We start from the raw sequence: 20,888 nt of genomic DNA, 5'->3' as shown, positions 1-20,888 counted from the left end.
CCGACTCTCCGTTCTCCACGTTTTCTACTAGTCTCTCACTCTTTTCTCAAGCCACTCAAATTCCAGTGTGCATTATGCATTTCCTCTTCTTTGTACTCACTCTTTCTAAAACCACTCTCATACTTTCATTGATCGCTTGTCCAAGTCAGGGGCCTATCCTGGATCACAGGGCACGCGGCTAGAAATGAGCACCCCGGATGAGACCCGAGTCCATTGCAGGGTCCCCACACACTCTCACCGTAGGCAATTTAGTCACCACCTGATCTGAATGATAAGTCTTTGCATTGCGGGAAGAACCCACCCAAACATGGGACAAACATGTTACTACAGACGGAGCGAGCCAGATCCGACTCAATTTAATTACACTTGAACAGCCCGGAGACTATCAGACAGCTGCGCTGCTTGCTGCGTCACCCGTCACACACTTTGTTCTGCAATCTCAATGTAAAAGATAAAGCGCGAGACAATCACTGCGTTATCCACAATCTGTGTGTGTAATGCCAGTTTCCACGGTGCACACCTGCATCTGTTAATAAGAAAAAAATCAATTTCTCACTTTCCTTTCGGTGGCACGACTGATAAAGAGCATTTTTGAAGTAGGATAACAAGATGTAAGACAACTTTGCGTTTTAAGCACAGCGCCGGTGGGATCCTGGATGCGGAGGCTCTTCGGTCCGCAGACATTTGGTGCTGCGGCACCAGAGCAACGGAGCACGGAGCAGTCCTTCAAACACAGTGATCTGTGATGGCTTTTTACTTCACTGCTCTGTCAGGCGAGATCTAGTCTCTATTTTCCTGCTATTACCGTCTTTCGCAATACATCATGGACAGTTACTTTGACAAGGTTGTCCTCTTTCAGGCAGATAGATGGCAACAGCTGCAATGGTAAATAAACAGCATAAAACATTCATGAAACTGGTAAAAACATGTTAAAAAAAACTTCCTTCTCAGTAGGGAAAATGTTATGTAAATATTTGCGTAATAATAATACATACTGTACATACATAAAATACGTATATTACTTGTAAATGTATTTATAGATATTGTGCTGCTTGAAAGTATTGTGTCCCTATGAAGATTATGAAGAAATCATCATTTAATCAGAAGCAGTCTTCCTCATCTGACATATAGGTGTGTAATGACCAATTCCATATGTTGGATTAAAGGAAATCATGAGTGTAGCAGAAAAACAGAAGTAGGGCAGGTGCAAAAATAAGTGAACCGCAAGTTGCGTCGGTTAAGCCGTTAGGTAAGAAGAATCAATTCATCTGTTTTTCAACAGTAGGCACTGATCAAGGACTTTGTTTCATGCAATAAACCCGAAAAACAAAGCTGTCCAACCTTGTTACTGGAAGAATGTCCAGCCCACCCCCGTATGGCTGGTGCTGTGATTCCCCTGGGGATTTTCAATGGAGCCTTGCACTTCCAGCGAGTCTCAGGTGGTGCTCAGCCTCTCTCGGCCCGCTCTGTAGGAAAGGACGATTCTGCTGCTGTCGGAGACGACACCTGGAACGTTATACAAGAAACTAAGCATTTCTTTCCTTCCCTTCATATTGACGACTGGAAGGTTTCTTCTCTTTCTTGATCCATCACGAGCTCATGATCACCGCTATTTTCAGAGCCGGATTGCATACTTTTCGTGCACTTTCTATGAGCGACCATCTGAACGTACGCTGGAAATCCATCCATACAGGAAGTTGCTGTGAGCGTTTGTGTCTAGAAGACACGGGTTCCGTTTTGAGTGCCCGATACTGTTTACTGAAATTTATAAGCAAGTTAGATCGCCTTAGGTTTAAGCGTAATGCTGCAAGATAACAGCGTGAAGCATTTTGAATGAATTGCCTTTTAAACACGCATCATTTCTTTGGATGTCAATTTGAAATAATGAATACAATTTATGGATTAAGAATATTGTTTCATTAAACATTGTCTTCTGAATTATTTTTCTTGCTATTGATCCACTGGAATGGAACATATAAGATCAGGAACCTGATCTTGTGTTCTGTCTCTCCAGAGAACCTCAGTCACTTTCTCACTTTCTTTAACTGCTCATCCTGGTCAGGGTCCATGTGGTCTGGAGCCTATCTTAAAAATCACTGGTTGCTCAGACAGGGACACTTTGGATGAGATGACAGTTGATGGCAAACTCCAGAGATAAACAATGTAATTTTTAGTTTACACGCATTTGCCGCTTCTCGGCTTGCATTATGGGTAATTTAAATTCTGAACGCATGAAAATGGCCCCACAGAAAATTGCGCTGTTCTACCTAAAGCAGAAATCTGCTCTTGTGTAACATTTCATGTGTTCAAAGCATCTTGTGTGAAGATAGTTGACAGTCACACGCAAATTTTGGAATTTAAGATTTTTCTGTTCCGTTTCCTCTGTTCCCAGCCCGGGGCATTGTCTCACAGGAGGAGTACCTGGAAATCCCAGCTGTCACTAGGCAGCAAGCGGGAATTTATGAGTGTTCTGCTGTCAACGAAGTGTCTGCAGATGTGCGAACATTGCAGCTGGTTGTGAACTGTGAGTCTTCCGGTCTTCCGTCCTGTCACTACTAGAGGTGACGGTCAGCGCTCAGTTAATGACTTTTCCATCCCACCATTATTACTGCTGACAGTCAGCAGACAGGTAGTGGAGTACACTGGTAAGAGCTGACAGCTTGCACTCGAAGGGCCTGGGTTCGAATCCCCCTTCTTTCAGTCGTACCCTTGAGCATGGCACTTGCCTTCAATAGCTCTAGTAAAAATTACCCACCTGTACAAATGAATAAAACATTGGAAGTCACCTTAATTAGGTGCCAGTTAAATAAACTAATGGGACCTGTGGGCTCCTCAATGATCTATTAGTTGCAGTTGTCTGTAAGTTCATATATTTTCCATTCCGTTTCTCACACGGTTCGGTTAGAACACAATGCGGTTGATGTCTTCATTTCTGTACGGAAAATTCTGTTGCGTCTGCAGTCCCCCCGTCTATGTCAAAGGGCAAAGATGTCGGCGTTCCCCTGGGGCAGCGAGGTGTTCTTCAGTGCGAGGCCGAAGCAGAGCCTGCAGCGGAGTTCGAGTGGTACAAAGATGACAGACGGTAATGGTAACAAGGCTGACAGCAATTACTCATTGAACACCAGTCATCAGCACATGGTCTTATTGAAAGCAGAGGATTACAGAACCAGATTGGGAAACATTTAATGCAATGCAATTACTCACTGCTTTTTCGTAACTGAACTTTTTTCATTGTAAGCGATCATGCGCTGTTATACACCTGGCCGAACATTAAGAATGCGTTCCCTTCCGTGAACTTTCCCGGTAATATTCACTCTTTTTTTTTTTTTTTTTTTTTTTTACAGGATTGTCAGCAGCTTAAACGGCATTGAGATAGAGAACGTGAGCAAGTTCTCGAGACTCACCATCTTTAACGTGTCGGAGGAGAACTATGGCAACTACACATGTGTTGCCACCAACACACTTGGCAGCGCAAACACAAGCATCATCGTATTCGGTGAGTATGGGATATATGCTCTGCACAATTGAATGCAGTTTAAATCTACTCACAGACTCCTAAAATAGGTAATATTTTATTTATAACACATATTTTATCAAGGTCTACTGTACACTGGGAAATTTTTGCACAGCACTAAAGACATAATCAAAAGCATGTTGTAGTTTCACGGACCCTGAATTAAGAACAGAGAATAGGAAAGTGAATAGTTTATTAAAGATCCACAGTTGCAGTATGTGGGAGGACCAGACGCTCAAACTTCATGGTTTGGTTCTAAGTGTTAAAACTAAGTATGACAATGGGAGACATGAAACACACTGCTGTTTTGAACTTTTTGTACCATTTTGAAATCAGAACAGTATTTAAGTGAGTATCTCCTGTCACGGACCCTTTGTTCTGTGTGCTCTTCAGCGATAAAGGTAACTGAGCCCACTAGCTCGACATTATTGCAAGGTTAGTATGTAGCACAAGCATGTTTTTCATATTTGGATAAAAAAAATGCATGCTCACTTTTTACTTTAAACATCTAATGTAATGTAATGTGCAGCTACTCACAAAGCTGTACACAGCAAATGAAAGACATCGTAAAAAGGCGTTTAAAAATGAACTAAATGAATTAGAAAGAAAATAAAATCTGATTACTAAACCTTTGTAAAAGTGGACAATTATTTTAATGTTGAGTAATACAACGGCCATATTGAGGAATGTGTGCTATCGTTAATTGTCGGAGATGTTACATATTTTGTGCTTAAATGTTTCACCAAGTAATAATTTAATAACGCTTTATTTTTGTTTCCTTTAATCATCCAATATTACCTAACACAATGCTTCCGGTACGTGTTCCAATATCTGCGTGTAAGTACTCATTCTCATTCTCCAGCTTTCTTTAGCTTTATATATTTTTGCATTATATGGAGGGAGGTGTGGTCGCGCAGCAGGTTTGGCCAGGGCCTGCTCTCTGGTGGGTCTGGGGTTCAAGTCCCGCTTGAGGTGCCTTGCGACAGACTGGTGTCCCATCCTGGCTGTGTCCCCTCCCCCTCCAGCCTTCTGCCCTGTGTTGCCGGGTTAGGCTCCGGTTTGCCGCAACCCCGCTTTGTGGGAGAGAGCGGTTCCTCTTTCTTATACTTATGTCTCAGACACAGAAAACACACACACACACACACATTTTCAGAACCGCTTGTCCCATACGGGGTCACGGGGAACCGGAGCCAACCCGGTAACACAGGGCGCAAGGCCGGAGGGGGAGGGGACACACCCAGGACGGGACGCCAGTCCGTCACAAACACAGAAAACATTGCATCTACAAATGATGCATGTTTGTAATCTGGATGTTATGACCAATAACAAAAAAAAACTAATGTGCTCATAATGTGTTTAGCTTTCGCGTTTTAATAAACGCACCATACGTATGCATGTGTTTGTGCATTAACCAGCGCACCTGTTGAGTTCAGAGGTTAACCGACGCACTGCTGATCCAAATGTCCCCTGTGGCTGGCAGGGCTCGGAGCAGTGCAGGATGGGAACAGGAGCACCGCCACGGCACAAGCCTCCATCTGTCTGCTTGTCGTCATCTCCGTTCACATCTTGCTCCACTTCTGATGTCTCCAGTGTTGTGAGAAGCAGAGTTCATTCTCTTCTGGAAGCATAGACTGCAGGACAGTGTCTGCTGAGCAAACCCGTCTGCTCGGGTCTCATTAGTAAATTAACGATATCGACTGCGTGGTTCTCTTCAAATGTTAAAATTAGAATGATGATGATGTTATTACTGACTGCACGTATCGTGTACAAAAAGTAGAATAGCAGCTTTGGAGATGAAGTCATATGTTTCAAATGGATGTAAATGTAATGTAAATGTTAAATTGGCAGTAGCATTTTCCATACTGTACCTGGTGCCTGTTGTGTGCGAGTGTGTGTGCGCATGTGTGTGTGCGCATGTGTGCGTGCGTGCGTGCGTGCGTGTGCACCAGTAGCAGTGATGAAATGGTGACTGGTGTGTGATCTATACTCACAAGGCACTTGAAGGATGAAATATACTATGTTGGAGGGGGTTAGGGTTACAGTTGATGCTGAACTTGCACACCACTTCAGAATATGACTTTGCACAAAGATATTAATAGCATTAAAGCTATTTTTCATTGGATTATTACCAATGATTTTAACTGTAAATTTGTACCTCCAGTGCAGTATTTTGTATATTTTGTCTTTAGCTGTTCAACTAAAATGCTCATGCAATGCAAACGCTGTGGCCTGATGCAGAGGAATGACGTCAACAACGTTATTGTTAGTATGTGACCTCACATGGAGACATGGAACATGGGAACAGTTTGCTCTGCGGGAGTGGGAGGTCTTGTACTAATTCATCAGTGACTGCTTTATTTAAATATGTTAGAACAGCAGCTATAACTGAAATATTACTCTAATTTTTCATATTATTTCACAGCTATCACAACTGCTGTATAATAAATTAAAACTAATGACAATAACTATCAAATGACTTTCATGTGATTTCCCTCATTCTCTCATAGTTAGTGTCAAGCTTTAAGTACATTTTTCTTGAAGTTTATTGCCTTGTGTCATATTTTATTTCTACACTAATAAATGCAAGAAACCAATTCATTATGACAACAATAGGATGTTTACAACTGTTAAAATACCACTCTGGATTTTCTAACACAGTTTATCTTTACAGCAATTATAGTTTTCCCCCTCCGTAAAGTGTGGAGTCATATTAAGGAGAAATATGGGAATATTTTATTATTCCCAGATCACTGTAACTGTAATGTTCAAGTTTTTTGAAGGTCATTTCTTAAACTTCTCTTTTGTGTGTCCACAGCACAGTTGTTACTTAGTTTGAGAGGACAGCAATGTCCACACATATCCAAAGGTCTTTATTTCCTTAGTAGATGCTGCTTTGAAATTGCAATACACATCAGTACATTCAAAATCTGGCGCTTTCACCATTTCAGTGATGATTTCAAGAGGAGAATGTGGTCATTTTCATAATAATATATTGTAAGGACATGTAAAGTTGCTAATACCGACGCAGTGTGCAGCATATACGATTTGCATCATTCTTTCGTATGCGTGTAAAGGTGAAAAAAAAAAGAAAAATGTATGAATTGTGTCTGTCATGTGACTGGTGTGATGGGGTAGGTGGTGGCATAGTGGTTAGCCCTTGTGCTGTAATACCTTTGAAGGTGTTTACCCTAAACTAATATTTAAACGATGCGTAAATGAGTAAATCATTGTTAGCTCTCATATCTAGCAAAGCTGTCGGCTAAATAAAAAGCATAAATTTTACTACGACTACCTGGCATTAAGGAAGGAAGACAGCTGCCTGTTTATCACATGACCTACGAGACATAAGACTGGGTGGATTTTTGAATTCTCTGCTGGCCTTTATTGAGCTTATGAATACATCTACTCCTGGAGTCCTGCAGCTGGATTTCATTATTGTACAACACTGAGAAATAGAAGTGAAATAGAGAGAAATAGAGTGAAATGTTATATATAGATGTTTGAGGTCAGATTTTGGCGAGCAGTGGAAGGGCTGCTTCCTGTTTATTTCACAGGTCATTTTTACACAGTGGTGTCCCTAATCCTATTTATATATAGAGGGTGGTTATCAGTATTTCATCTCACATAGGATGATGTATTGCCTTTAGTACTATAGTTCATGAAGCTCCAAGAAGCAACTCATTTTCAGATACTTTAGACTAGCTGCCAGGTTTTTAGATTACACCTTCAAAGTGGCAGACAGTGATTTCAATCTGTCTGTTGGAGGAGGCTGAGGGCTCTTTCTCAACAAAATAGATGTGTCTTTTCTGTTGATCACCTGTCATTCTCACTGAACACACAAAAAGGGGCCCAATTTTCCACAACTATGTGTGTATAAACACAAAGGACAAGAGATTTCTCAGTTTTTGACATGCAAATGGTAGTGCTATAAAGGAAAATACCACTGCAAATGTAAATTTTGTATATCAGTCCCATTGGGATTAATTTATCAGGCAGGACAAACTTCATGAATATTTACTTAGGAAATGCAGCATTTTACCTAATGGGCCTTGTTCTAATGCAACGGTGGACAGTCATTTTCTAGAAAAGTTTCAGGGTCTAACAGTTCTTGTTGTGCCCCAGAATTTAATCACGTATTTGCTTTCATGAGGAGGGAAAAAAAATACCGCTCCTGGAAAGTGGCGGATACGTGGAAGTGCGACACCCGTAAAAGCAGGTGATGTTACTTTCTATCCAAACAATGACTTCCAGTGAATCAGTTTTAGTGCTGGGACACAGAGCGAGATACAGTTCTGCCAAAGGCTTTTTGTTCAGTTTAACATAAAATAGTGAAATTACAAAATAATTCATAATATGAGCTGAATAACCATATACTAAACCCCTTACACCCTTATTTTTTCTCGAGTGAAATATAAATGTTAAAAACAAAAGCTTCAAATGGCTTTTTTTCTAATAAATGAACAGCATAAGGCCACTGTAACATACAGGCAGAGACAGCGCAACGAGAAATTGCAAATATGTCCACGTACATGGAGCAAGGGCTGAAGGCCGAAAGGTTAAAAATGCTTCTAATTGTTCATCTCATTTGTGATCGGGAAACCAGAATATGTGCAATACGTAGTCATGAAAAAGAACATACATCTCTGACTACAGAAAATCTGCAACGAGAGTAAGGGAAGAACAGATAGGGCTGTAGCCGACCGCCTGCGTCCCACATGTCGACTCTTCTTTATCGGCTTTGCTGAATGTGCTATTCATTGCTGCTTCAGTGTTAATGATGCTGTATTAGCAGCATGTCCTTTAGGGATGGTAAAATACTTACTTACTATAAAAGTCACACTCAAGCGCACTTACAGCCCCTAATTAGTTTGCTGCTGTGAAACTGCTGATTGCAGAACACTGGACGTTAAACCGAGCCTCGCTCTTCTACCATGCATTTATATTTTTTAGTTTGCCGTGATGCGCTGCCACGAAGACTTCCAAAACAGACCATCCGTGGTCTGTGTACCGCTCCTAATAAGGAACTTAAATATATATTATTCATGAGACATTTAAGCAAAGCATTCAGATGGAAATTTTACTGGGAATCTTTCATCTCAGTGGGCAGTTTGGATTTCTGCTAGAAGCTGTATTTGCAAACCACGCATTTTGGTACCATGTGGTCAGATCCTGCTCATGGGGTCCTGGGAGAAATTATTTGCCTTTCGAATGTGATTCTAAAATACTAAACAACCATGGCAAAAGTGCTTGCAGCCCCCCGTAATGAGCCAATTTTTTATAGTTTACCGGATTGTTACGAGGAAAGATATACTCAGAAGGGGAGCTCAACTAACAGTATTACCACTATTTAACATGTAGACATTTGAAAAAGCTATAAGGGAAACACTTTTATTATTATCTAGCCCTAGTAGCTTACAGTAATTGCATGTAATGTTTTGGTTGTAATTGCAGGGCGCAAATCTGTAGCTGCAGTGCATCCAGTATTATTGCCAGCTAATGAAACGGCAGAAACACAATTACAACAAATAAAAATTAAATTGCCAAATGTTATAAAATAAGTTTGCAAAACATCCCTCCATTCATTTTTTTTACGAAAGAATAAACAACAAAGAAACGAAGAAACAAAAAAAAAAAAAAAAAACCTTACCCAGTGCAGGGTTGTGGTGGAAATAGCAGACCAACTCGTCCGCATTATACACTGAGAACAGCGCAAATAATACACTGAACTTTTGACTCATCCCTGGGTGTTTTTCTTTTTTTTTCTTTACTCAGTTAAAAAAAATTGTGTGTTTTTAAATAGTTTTCCATCTTTACGGTATTGTCAAGATGCAAGCTATGTTTCATTTCTGTACATGCTAAGGAATGGTGCAGCCATATTCTGCTTGTGCACAACTGGGCTATGGATTATTCTATTGCAACGGAAACCTCACCAAGGTGAAGGTGAGAGGGATTTCTTTACGGGGGGTTCTCTTTGGAGACTGAGCTGAGATGTTATTACAGAGGGGAATAGATCCTCCTCCGTATTCTACACCTCATAATTAAGTTGAAAAAAGATGCAAGGATGCTTTACTCACAAACAATACGGCTTTCTCTTTGTTCCAATTTGTTGTGTCATACTGGGAGCTATAAAAAGAGAAAAAATCACACTAAACATCAAATTGTATTCAAAGTGTGTGGGATGAGACTGGTAATGGCAGACTAACATGGCTATCATGAACAATACAGAGATTTCAGTATAGTAGATGTGTTCTCATTTAGAAAATTTAGAATTTTATTGTTTTACACTGCACAGTTACAATGCTACACTTTTTTATTAGAAAAGATACAAGTATACTTCAACATGCACCGATTCTTATTCTATGTTTTAAGCTTCTCAAAAGACAACATACAAATTTTCCACAAAGCCTTATCAGAACAGAAGAAAACCATAACTGCACGGTCAGTTCATTCAAAGTTCAGCAGCAGAGAAACAAATGTTCCTGGAACAAAAAAAAAAAAAAAAAGGTTACTTCTCAAACTGTTTCTCCAGCAAGTCGTAAGTTGTCCAAAAGCATTTCGTTAGAGTAACATCAGAATTTTTTCCCATAGCTATTTTCCATGAATTTTCTGGATATGGGCCATTTGAGAAAGTTCATGGTGCCCATCCTGGATCTAGATGGTGGAGGCATTAACACTGAGGTTGTGCTCACCTGGTCCTCTCAGGAGGCCTGTTTGTGCAGCAGACACACACTTGGCAGTGCTCAACCTTGAAGCTGTACTTGTTATCTTCACTTATCAGTGCCGCTTCTGGGACTTCTGGTCCCTCGACTTCAGCGTGACGGGCTATGATCTCGCCCTCTGTTGCTCTCCTCCTGTCGGTCTTCAACCCACCGCTTGTCTGTTCTGCTACTCATTGCCTATGGATTCTGCGTTTCACTGGCTGGCTCTCACCCAGCACTCGCTTATTTGACCAGCTAGCATCCTCATGCGACGACGTGATCCCTTCCTGCGCGCTCTCAGCTAACCGTCAGGAACTGCACTACTGCTGCGTCCCCCTGCTTTTATGGACAGGAAACCCGGATCCACGGCATTGAAGGACTGACCTCAGTGACACCCGACATCACATTAACATCCAGTAAACACAAATGTCAAGAAATACTGTTAAAGACTCCTTTCGAAAGTACTCATGGGTTCTGTGCAGGTAAATTGACAATCAATCCTGAAGGCAAACTGTTCGCAGAGCCGAAGTTTCTTTTCCTTGTACTGCTCATTTACATTTGCTGGAGACGGATCTGATGCACACCCCGAAACTGAAAGGTTTCTCTTCCCTCAGAAAACTCGACCAACTCCAGGGCATGCTACGTACGCAGCTCAAATTCAGAGTGGAACTTTGTATTTCACAGTTCGACTGAAGCGCTTCTGTTATATCTTCCGAAAATGTTGTGCTGTGGATCACGACTTTTTAAACGCTAAGTAGGCCACTCGGTAGCACGGTGGTTCGGGGCAGAAATCTGCAATCTCAAGGCTGGAGGCAGGTCTTACTGCTTACCGAAACAAGCTAGACTGCTCCAGTAAAATATCCAGCTGTACAAACCGGTAAAGCTGCATCTGCTTTTGCATTAATGAACTGGACAACAAACAAAGCAGTAAGTCGTACTTCTAACATCTTTTTCCTGGAGTTCTGCAGATATACCCTTGGTCCACCATCCATCACTCTCTCTCTTCTTTGCCACCATTATGAACGTCTTTTTTTTTTTTTTTTTGGGGAAAAACATTGTGCTATCCGTAGATCCCTTATGGCGCCTAATTTTAGTCTCCATGTTCTATGAAAAAGGCTTTGCCTACCTTTTCCTGCGGCAGCATTTTCTCTTTATCAGTGCATTTCAGGAGAGAGGGAAAAGCTTGTCCCCGTGTGCATCTTTTCAGATAAGGGCTCCCAGGGGCCGTCCCCAGTCTCGCCGACTCGGTGGGAATCATGCGGTAATGATAAAGACACAAAGTGTATCTGCATACCTATATCTGCAAACCAAACAACAGAACATGAGGACGCAGCAAAATCTCGGCCCATTCCTAAGGTGCGATACACTTCTCAAACAGGGCGTGGCGGAGGAGTCCCCACATTCTCAGTACACACACACCGCGCCTCTCCTGCCTGATATGCCTGCTGTCTGTACACTGTTTCCCTTTAATGCTGACCCTCACCGCAGGAGATTAGTCAGAGCAGGCTGCTTACAGGATGGCCTGAGGGTACCTACTTCCAGCAAAGCAACCCGATGAGATCTCCAGGGGAAGCAGGCATACGATACCAGAAATTAAATTAATTTAATTACATATTTTCACTGTTGATTCTTGGTTCCCTTTTCTTAATCCACAGTAGATACTGTAGTCATGTCTTTAAAGAGGAGCATATGATGATGCTTTTGAAATATGATGTTACTTTAAACAGCAAATGAAATTACCTGAAGTCCAAAGAAATGGGTGGTAACTTTGCTAAATGTAAAATCCATAACAGACTTCTTATGTAATTGCACATTTTTATAATACTGCAGTAAGAGCTACTTTTACATTTGAACTAACATTTATGTTAAAGTCACTTTCCAGTTACATAATAATAATAATAATAATAATAATAATAATAATACTAATTCAACCAGATACCATCTCCCACTCATGGTGAGGATATTTCCTTTTTTTGCATTATTAAAAAGTTATATTTCTAGCTGGAGTAGACTGTATATTATTTTATCTTTTGATTTAAAAAAAAAAAAAAAAAAAACGGGGCAAAAAATTTCATACTGTGTTCACCACAAAAATGTTAAATCAATTTCTTAATCCCCCATTTTTCCAGCAAAGCAAAAGCAGAAGGGGAAGAAAAACTGAAATATGTACAAAACACGGTGTTCTGCTTCGCTTCCTCCGGTTGCATGGAGCAAAAAGTCTGTTGTGCTGTTATGCCGAGGAGAACAGGAGACAAGCTGGAGCGCCGTCAAAGCTTGACAAGGTATTGCAAAGTCACAGTCCAGAGCAGGCAGATGGAGAAGTGCTGCGAAAGCTGGGCTCTGCTGACATCATGTATGGCACCTGGTCCTGAAAGCGTTAAAAGAATGGTAAATCAGCAATCAGTAACAATTGATTAACAATCATATTAACAATCAGTCATGCAGATTAACAGTCACTAATGATCTTTGCATTGTGCTCTACTGACATGTCAATCCTTGTCTAAAGTGATGTGTTCAACTCCCGAGCAGCAACCTCAGACTTGCAGAGACACTTTGAGACTATAGTATTACACCATAGTGTGGAATGCATTGAACCACATGCTGGGTTTAAATACGATACATCAGCCTTTCTGGTCCCTTCAGCACTGCTCTGGAAAGTTCTCCTATATCCCACTGAGAAAACTTCCTTTTCAAAAAAAAAAATGCAGATACGTATAGGATGCTGGTTTGCGTCATTAAACTCCAGTGTTTCATATAAGCATTTCTCCTCATAATAATTCTCACAAATTAAGTGTATTTCTTTCAGCTGACCAAATTCGCTGGACAAATTCCGAAATGTATAAAACACGTAAATATCAATATACCGTGTTTATCCAGGGTAAACATTAAGTACCTAATATTTATGGACAACAGAGGACACTAAATTTAAAAAATGATCAAGCCTCACTACATGTTGAAAGGGTGGGCAAAAACAAAAAAGTAAACCTCCTAAACTTAGAAATGATAACCTCACAAATTTATACTCTCGGCAATATGAATATTTTTCGATATGCCTTCCATTATAAATAATGAAGATATTTGATTCTGTCTGTGAGGTTGTGTATGAAAACAAATTTGATTTTGTAACACTTGTTTACTTGACTGAAGATATACATGTACATTTTGCTGCAATAATGATATATTGAATTTTAAATATAGGCCTCTGCAGCACAGCATGACTTGAACTGTACATACCATAGAGCATCATGCTTGCATTTGTGTTTCCCAGCGTGTTCGTGGCCACGCATGTGTAATTCCCGTAGTCTGATTCAGAAACATTGAAGACCACAAGCATGGATTGTTTGCCTTTGTTTTCTATTTTTATCCCATTAATCCCATTGATGAGCCTGAAATGAGAATAAAAACTGGCTGTTTATACACGTAACATTATGACTAGTGCATTAAGATTAACGTGAAAAGTTTGCGGGACTATCCACATTACAGGCAACTTAATCAATGGTTTGCATGATAAGATCTGGTGCTACTACAAATAAAACAAAGACAAAAGAAAAGATTGCGCAGACGATGCCACTCATTCCCATCGCTTGCCTGCGGTCTTCTCTATACCAGTGGAAATCTGGCCCCGGCACAGCAGAGGCCTCACACTGCAGGACGCCCTTCTGCCCCACTGCGGCTCCAGTGCCTTTGGCGCTCAGGATGGATGGCGGGTCTACACAGTACATCGCACTCTGTTAGGCCACTTAGGAAGGAGGGCGGGTGGTTCACAGGCCACATCGCACTCGGTTCGGCCAATCGGGAAGGGGGGCAGGTCAACGGGACACAGCACAATTAAGAGAGTTAATCCGTTTGAAAATGATGCCAGCATAACGAGGGAATCCTCCGACTTTAACAACATAGTATTGTATGTGCAGTATTCCAAGGAGATACTGCGGTCAAGTTGGACGTGGAATTCAAACCTGGATCCCCAAACAGTCGGGCTAATATGAGCGGGGAGACTTCATTATGCGGTCAACAACCATGAAAAAGTGCTCTAGCTGTTGGGACTTTTCACATGGGACGCTGCTGAAGCTCGTGCTGCTTACAGTTGACAGTGATGTGGACCGTCCGCACGTCAGGAGCCGAGATGTCGTTGGTGGAGCTGCACTGGTACACTCCAGATTGTTCCTTGCTGATCGCACTGATCTCTATGTGTTCACCTTCGCTCAGGAATTTATTGCCTGGGAAAAGATGACAAGTTTTCAATTGTACATCAGAGTCCGTGTCTTTGATTTAAACACAAGTGAGCCGAACGTGCCGCCCGCTCCTGCAGCAATCCAGCAGCGTCCTATTAAGAATGAGGAAAAATACTTGTATTTTTAACTTCGAACTGTAAAGCTCAATTAATAGCGATTAAACATGTTTCACACACAGTATGTAAATTACGGCTGTGATTCGACACGCAGTGTGTCCCAACTCCTACTCATTTTTCCTGCTGTAATTGAATTTAAACACAGACACAGTCCAAATGAAACCTCCTGCCCAACTTTGCTGAATTGCTCACCTGAGATACCTCACCTGTCAGTGCGATGCATCGTAAAAACATGCTTAATCTAACCAAATGCTCAGCATATGTGTGGGATGTGATTTCAGAAATAATTCCATTGTTGACCAACTTTTATTCTTCCAATGCACTGCCACATTAGACTCTTCATCCCTTGACTCCAGTGTTGAAAGCTGAGATAGAATTTGTATGTGTGATCATAATCATAAAAACATGAGTGGTAAAACAAGAGAAACAGAATAACATACACAACTGCTTAATCAATCGAATGAGAATAATTAACAAATTTGGTTAATAAACTCTGAAGAACTCTGCTTGGAAGCACATGTGGTGCAGTTGAAGTAGAGAAGTTAAACTAAACCAGTTAAACTAAACCAGTGCAACTACTCCCCTTCCCCCTCAGACTCCGGTACGAATCGATCAGATGATCGTTCTTTTAAACCCACCTGTCCTTGCAGCGGTGGGCAGGAGGTGATGGGAGCTAAAAGGAAAGTCACCGGTGTGGTGTGGGATCAACTGCAAGCACAACAGGTACGCATGTGCACATTGGTACTTCCTCGCTGAACTTTTTATTACCTTTGACTTGCTGCTTACAGTAGCCGTTGTTTTTGTTTAAAGCAACTCAGAGTACCGACCCATTTATACAGGAGGGTATTTCAGGTTAAGTAGCTTGCTTAAGGGTACTACAGCAGCGGAAGGGTGCGGGACTCAAAGCAGCAGCCTCCAGGTTAGATATTCATGTCCTGAACCACTACACCACCTGGTGCCCAAGGTTAGAGTGGGAAGTGTGATAAGCAGCTGTTTCCCTCATATCATCTCACAGGTGACAACCGAAGATGAAAGGACACACGTTTTTCTCAGGGCGCTCGGTCACACTCGCTCTACGTGATTTCATTTGAGGCTTTAAGAGGAGAAACTGCCGTGCTATTCGTGGGTTCGTGTGACAAGTGGAACTTTGTTCTGCACTGTAAGAATGCAGATTACTAAAACCAAATAGAAGCTGAATGGCTATTTAACCAGACACTCAACAGAATGCCTCATACTGGCTGAAATTCCTCAAGTATCGTGTCACCATGGTAACCTCATTGGTTGAACCCATCAATAAGCCCTCCTTGCTTGCTTCTCCTTTGATATCTGAAACACTTGTGTAAATAAATAAGTATATAATATATATATCTAGCTTATATACAGTTTCTTCATTTGCAGAATTAATATTAAAGCCTTTGAAGTATAATTATCGAGTGGCTTTGATGTCTCACTGACAATCAATTATTATAATTTTGCTTCCTGCTTGTGCAATACGTTACAGAGAGATTACTGATCTATAGCATTCTGTCTGCAACTGTTGTCTTTTGCTTCCTGTCAGTCGCAGAAACAAATGAGGCTAGTTTATAAAGTCAGCTGTTCTGCTGTATTATCAACACTGTCATTTGGAAGTTTCAACGTTCCAGAAACACATCAGCCCACAAATACACAGGTGTTTCTGCATTTCTGAAGTGGGAAGACACTCCAGTTACTACTTTGATTGTTTGTGTTTAAAAATGTGTTTTCAGCTGGATGCTTTATTTGTTGGCTTTTTCCCAGCATAATTTGTTGTGCCACTCATTTATATAGAGCAATTTTATGAAACAATAATTTGGCACAATTTAAACTTTGTCTCATGGTGCATTAATGCTACTTCACGAAATGAAATGAAAGCTACTAACATCTGAGTGCAACTCTTCTAAATAGATTTACAGATCAAGTGGTGTGGTATCTTCATAAGCTAATAAACTGCATCTGAGAGACACACATTTTAATGGCGATTGTTTAAAAAAAATGATCAAGATTTTTTTTTTTTACAAAATCCACCTGGTCTATAGTTTGTAGAGCAGGACATCATACTCCTTTGTGTTCCAGATCAACAACAGTGTCTGGCAACATTCTGGAAAATTTGCATGAAAAGAGTAGTGACAATTTTGTTTTTTTTTTTTAAGTGAAAAACAAAGTCATCCCTATTAGGTAGGATTTATCACACACAAAACTAATGAATTCACAGCATCCTGTCTCAACCTGTTTGGCACTAACTGCGAGCAGTGGCATTTCCATCCTCTCATAACACCAACACACTTGACTTACTCAGAATGTATTGTATTGTTTCCAATAAACAACACATTTTTGGTTGCGAAAGAAGAGCTCATAAAGTTCACAGTATACATTCACATCATCCAGTCACAAAACCAGCCTGCCTGAACATTTCTCTAGTCTCATCACTGTTTCCTTTTTTGAGAGATGTGGTCATTTTAACCAGATAAGCTTAGCTCTGCCGATACTTTTAATTATGATGGTATACATTTTGGATCGGTAGCCTCAACGTGCTGGGTGCCCCTGAAACACAGCTTCATCTGCATTCACCCACCTGCATTTTAAATGGAATGCAGCGCAAGAGCAAAGTATTAAAGTATACAAAATAAAACTCCAGGAAAACACTAAAACAAAGAGACGACTCATGTCATCTTTTCAGTGGTTGTTTCTTTTCAACTACAGTATACTCAAAAAATCCTAAGTCATGTGTGCTTGCCTTCCTGCTATTCAGTTGTCTCTGCAGACATAAAATTAAAGTGATTGGTGACAGACCAAACAATTGATTTAGCAGAAACAATTGATGAAGAGCAGCATCGTTGTGGCACCCTCAGAGCTGATAGCTGGGGGCTGGAATTCAGCCAGATCATCACTGCTAGTGACCATTCAGTCCCAAATTGCGAGCAGACTATATCATCTCAAGCTGGCAGTGGTCTCTTGTTTCTGAGACAAAAGCGACAGAGTGCGTGTTACTGGCTGTTCGTGCTTATGTAATTACTTTCTCATTGTGCTTGTTAAAATGAGCTTTTATTTGGTTGCACTAAACTGTATCTGTTTTCTGATAAAGGGGGGCGCGGTGGTGCAGGAGGTTTGGCCGGGGCCTGCTCTGTGGTGGGTCTGGGGTTCGAGTCCTGCTTGGGGTGCCCTGTGATGGACTGGTGGGCCATCCTGGGTGTGTCCCTTCCCCCTCTAGCCTTTGTCCTGTGTTGCCGGGTTAGGTTCCGGTTCGCCGAGACCCCAGTGTTGAGACTGTGTGTGTGCTTTCTAATATGGAGAAATTGCTTCACTGGTACCCACATGCAACTACTCATGAATGTGGGTGGCACAGCGAGTAGTGCTGCTGTCTCACAGCACCTGGGTGGTGCAAGAGGACATGGGTTCAGTCCCCGCTCAGTCTGTGTGGAGTTTGCATGTTCTCCCTGTGTCTGCGTGGATTTCCTCCGGGTGCTCCGGTTTCCTCCCACAGTCCAAAGACGTGCTGTTCAGGTTCCCCCATAATGTCTGAGTGACAGTGAGAGTGTGTTCTGCTGGTGTATGGATGAGTGGCCCATCGTAAGTAGTGTATCTAGCAGTGCAAGTCACCATGGCAACATACTAACATTACACATGGAACATCAGTAGATGGGAAGTTGCTTTGGAGAAAAGTTTCTTCTACATAAATAAATGTAAATCCATGAATCTTTCCATTTTTCTTCATTTGCTGGAAGGACTTCAAACTAAATCCAGTAATGCCAGAAACATGACTTAAAAAGCTTCTAGTCATATAGTAGGAAATCCAGTTTCTCAGAGTTGCTTTTTAGCTACTTCTTAGTCAGTGTTTTTAGAAAAACAGTGGTCTTAGAAAATTCATACTTTCTTGCTGTGCAAAAGTGGAAGTATTTTGGACATTTTAGTCAAGCAGAAAATCTGTTCTAAAGTACCAAATGAAAAAGGTAAAAAAAACACTAAACTACTTAATTTAAAAAGCCAAAAATATGGCAAGAACACTAGATTTTTTTTTTTTTTTTACAAAAAACACGAAAACATTTTTCAAAACGTGTTTGAAGAGTTTTAAAAATGCAGTAAATCACAAAACATTTTTTATTTGTAACTAAGTAAAAGTCTGAGTAGAAAAAACACAATTTACTTGAACAATGGGCAGAAACGTCTTCAAGAAGTTGTATTTTCTCGTTGTCTTACTTGGACCACAACCTGTGACCACGTGAACAATAGCACTGAAAGGACTGGAGGGAGAAGGTGTGTCGAGGCTAAGAAACCCTGCACAGCTCCAGTGTGAAATATCAGTGTGCGGGTCACTGGGTCACTGCCCCCTCTGTGAGTCTGCATGTTTTAATAGGAGCACCTTCTTACATGAGCAATAATAATAATAATAATAATTATTATTATTATTATTATTATTATTATTATTATAAATCTTTCTTTTATATAGCACCTTTATAGGAGCTTCTCACAGCACTTCAAAATAAAGAAGACAGATATATGGCTTACAACTAGAAAGTAAAGATCCTCATCTACAGCGAAGCACTACAGCATAATGTGAAAAAGTATTTGATGCGAACAGACTTCAAAGGCATCAGATGAAAACGAGAAAGAAATTCTGCGAGGACGGATGCGCGTGGTAAATTACTGATTTACGCCCAGCAACAAGCTGTGGAGGGAATCTGCGCGGATGCACCGTTCCATCGCTCACTGCCTCACTAAGGCCAGGAGCTGTTTGAAAAGTTAACTCGTGCAGATTTTAAAACATAACCAGTGGAGCACCTCCAGGAAGCCTAAAGAGTGGTAGCGAAAGGCGAGTCGACATCCTGCCTTCCTCCGTGCGGCCCTCATTTATCATTGCTGCATATAGCACACTAGTGTCTAAGCTCACATCTCGGGCTCATTGACCCGCGGTCTCTGTCATATGCCTAGAATAATTAATACACTGTTCCAACAAAGTCACATTGACCTGTAATGCACCTGAGGTAGAATGTCTTCCCTGTGGACTTGCAGTGGGCCGCGTGCGCTCGACGGTGCAAACATGGGCACGGTATTGTTCTTGAGAGAAGAAGAGACACATATGGCTATTTTTAAGTGGAAAAAGAAACAGAGGAGCCTGATTAACCCTTGAAAGCCACCGAAACCAGTCCCGGGGTGTAATAACACCTTAATTCATCCCATTATACAAATATGTAACAACAAATCAGTCTGCTTCAGCTCAGATTTGTCATATAAATCTGACAGGAAAATTGATATTTATACTTGCACAATTTGTTGATTTTTAAAAGGTCAACCGCATGAGTAATGGCTCATAACCACAGGACAACCGTTAACAGGGCTCAAAAGAACAGCGGGCGGAAAATAATTTGCCAACTGACTTTTGGCTCAAAACAACTGGATCCCTTCAGGATCATGTGTATGTACAAACACTAAACTCCTAAGATACACATTCATTCTGGTGCATTAACATCAGTTTGGTAAATGGGGGTATTTCAGAATGCAGCTCCCTGTGGAAACGCAAACAATACGCTCTAACAGGTAGATCGTGCACTTTCTTGTGGGTCATCCCTCCTACAAAATCAGGCAAAATGCTCTATTTCAGCATATGAAAGTTGTTTGTCATGTAACACTGAATGGATTGCCTATGTACAGCATAATGATGATGCGCAAAGACTAAAAACAAAAACATGCGCTGCAGACTGAACACAATTATTGAAATGCACCTTGTCCTTCAAAGAGAATCTAAATCAATGGGGGGAACATTAAGAACTCGATTGCTACGAGAGAGGTCAGCCTGCTTTGAGATGAACCCAAGCCTCCTAAATTAGATTAGGCTGCCAGGCTTGAAGGTCACAAGGACAGACTCACTGCCTTGCAGCAACCATTACGTGATGCACGTCTGACTCAAAACTACCGCCCTTCCTAATAAGAGCTTTTAAATATATTTTCAGCTATGTTTCTTATTTTTACCTGGAAAGGACATATAATCAGCAGGTTGTTTTAAACAAGAGGTTATTACATTCTTTCTCAGTAGTAATTGTTCAGGATAAATCTCAGCACCACAACCCTTTTGCATTTTATTATTTCACCCAGGTTTTCCATTCTACTGTGGTGCCACCACAAGAAGACGCAATTTATAAAGACCAAGCTGTGGATACACAATTCTCTGAAGCACCCAGAATAAACCAGTTGAAAAAAATGCACCGTCCAAATGCACACCAACAGAAAGGAAAGCAAGAAACAGCCTCGCATGGTGATCGCATTGGGTGAACTGCTCTCTCGCTGACATCATCCCTCTTCCTCTCAATCCCCATGC

At 41.1% G+C, this 20,888-nt stretch overlaps 2 protein-coding genes across 3 annotated transcripts in view; one reads left to right on the top strand and one right to left on the bottom strand.

The window, feature by feature from the left end:
* The window catches only part of LOC108928697 (opioid-binding protein/cell adhesion molecule homolog), a 32,005-nt gene extending 26,177 nt beyond the window's left edge, over positions 1–5,828 (top strand). The window contains exons 5-9 of the mRNA XM_018742756.2: positions 2,393–2,524; positions 2,962–3,082; positions 3,345–3,496; positions 3,908–3,949; positions 5,007–5,828. Of these exons, the coding sequence (XP_018598272.1) occupies positions 2,393–2,524; positions 2,962–3,082; positions 3,345–3,496; positions 3,908–3,949; positions 5,007–5,095 (536 nt within the window). The 3' untranslated portion in view covers positions 5,096–5,828. The remainder of the gene's footprint in view (positions 1–2,392; positions 2,525–2,961; positions 3,083–3,344; positions 3,497–3,907; positions 3,950–5,006) is intronic.
* Positions 5,829–12,275: 6,447 nt separating this feature from the next.
* Positions 12,276–20,888, bottom strand: part of LOC108928679 (opioid-binding protein/cell adhesion molecule homolog) — a 52,977-nt gene continuing 44,364 nt past the window's right edge. For both annotated transcript variants that reach the window (XM_029255267.1, XM_018742726.2), the window contains 4 exons: positions 14,295–14,429; positions 13,801–13,921; positions 13,447–13,598; positions 12,276–12,580 (listed from right to left, as the gene is read on the bottom strand). In XM_029255267.1, the coding sequence (XP_029111100.1) occupies positions 12,480–12,580; positions 13,447–13,598; positions 13,801–13,921; positions 14,295–14,429 (509 nt within the window). In that variant the 3' untranslated portion in view covers positions 12,276–12,479. The remainder of the gene's footprint in view (positions 12,581–13,446; positions 13,599–13,800; positions 13,922–14,294; positions 14,430–20,888) is intronic.

The sequence above is a fragment of the Scleropages formosus genome, chromosome 10, assembly GCF_900964775.1.
Source record: "Scleropages formosus chromosome 10, fSclFor1.1, whole genome shotgun sequence".
NCBI classification, from domain to species: domain Eukaryota; kingdom Metazoa; phylum Chordata; class Actinopteri; order Osteoglossiformes; family Osteoglossidae; genus Scleropages; species Scleropages formosus.
This window is presented reverse-complemented; position numbering and strand designations above follow the sequence as displayed.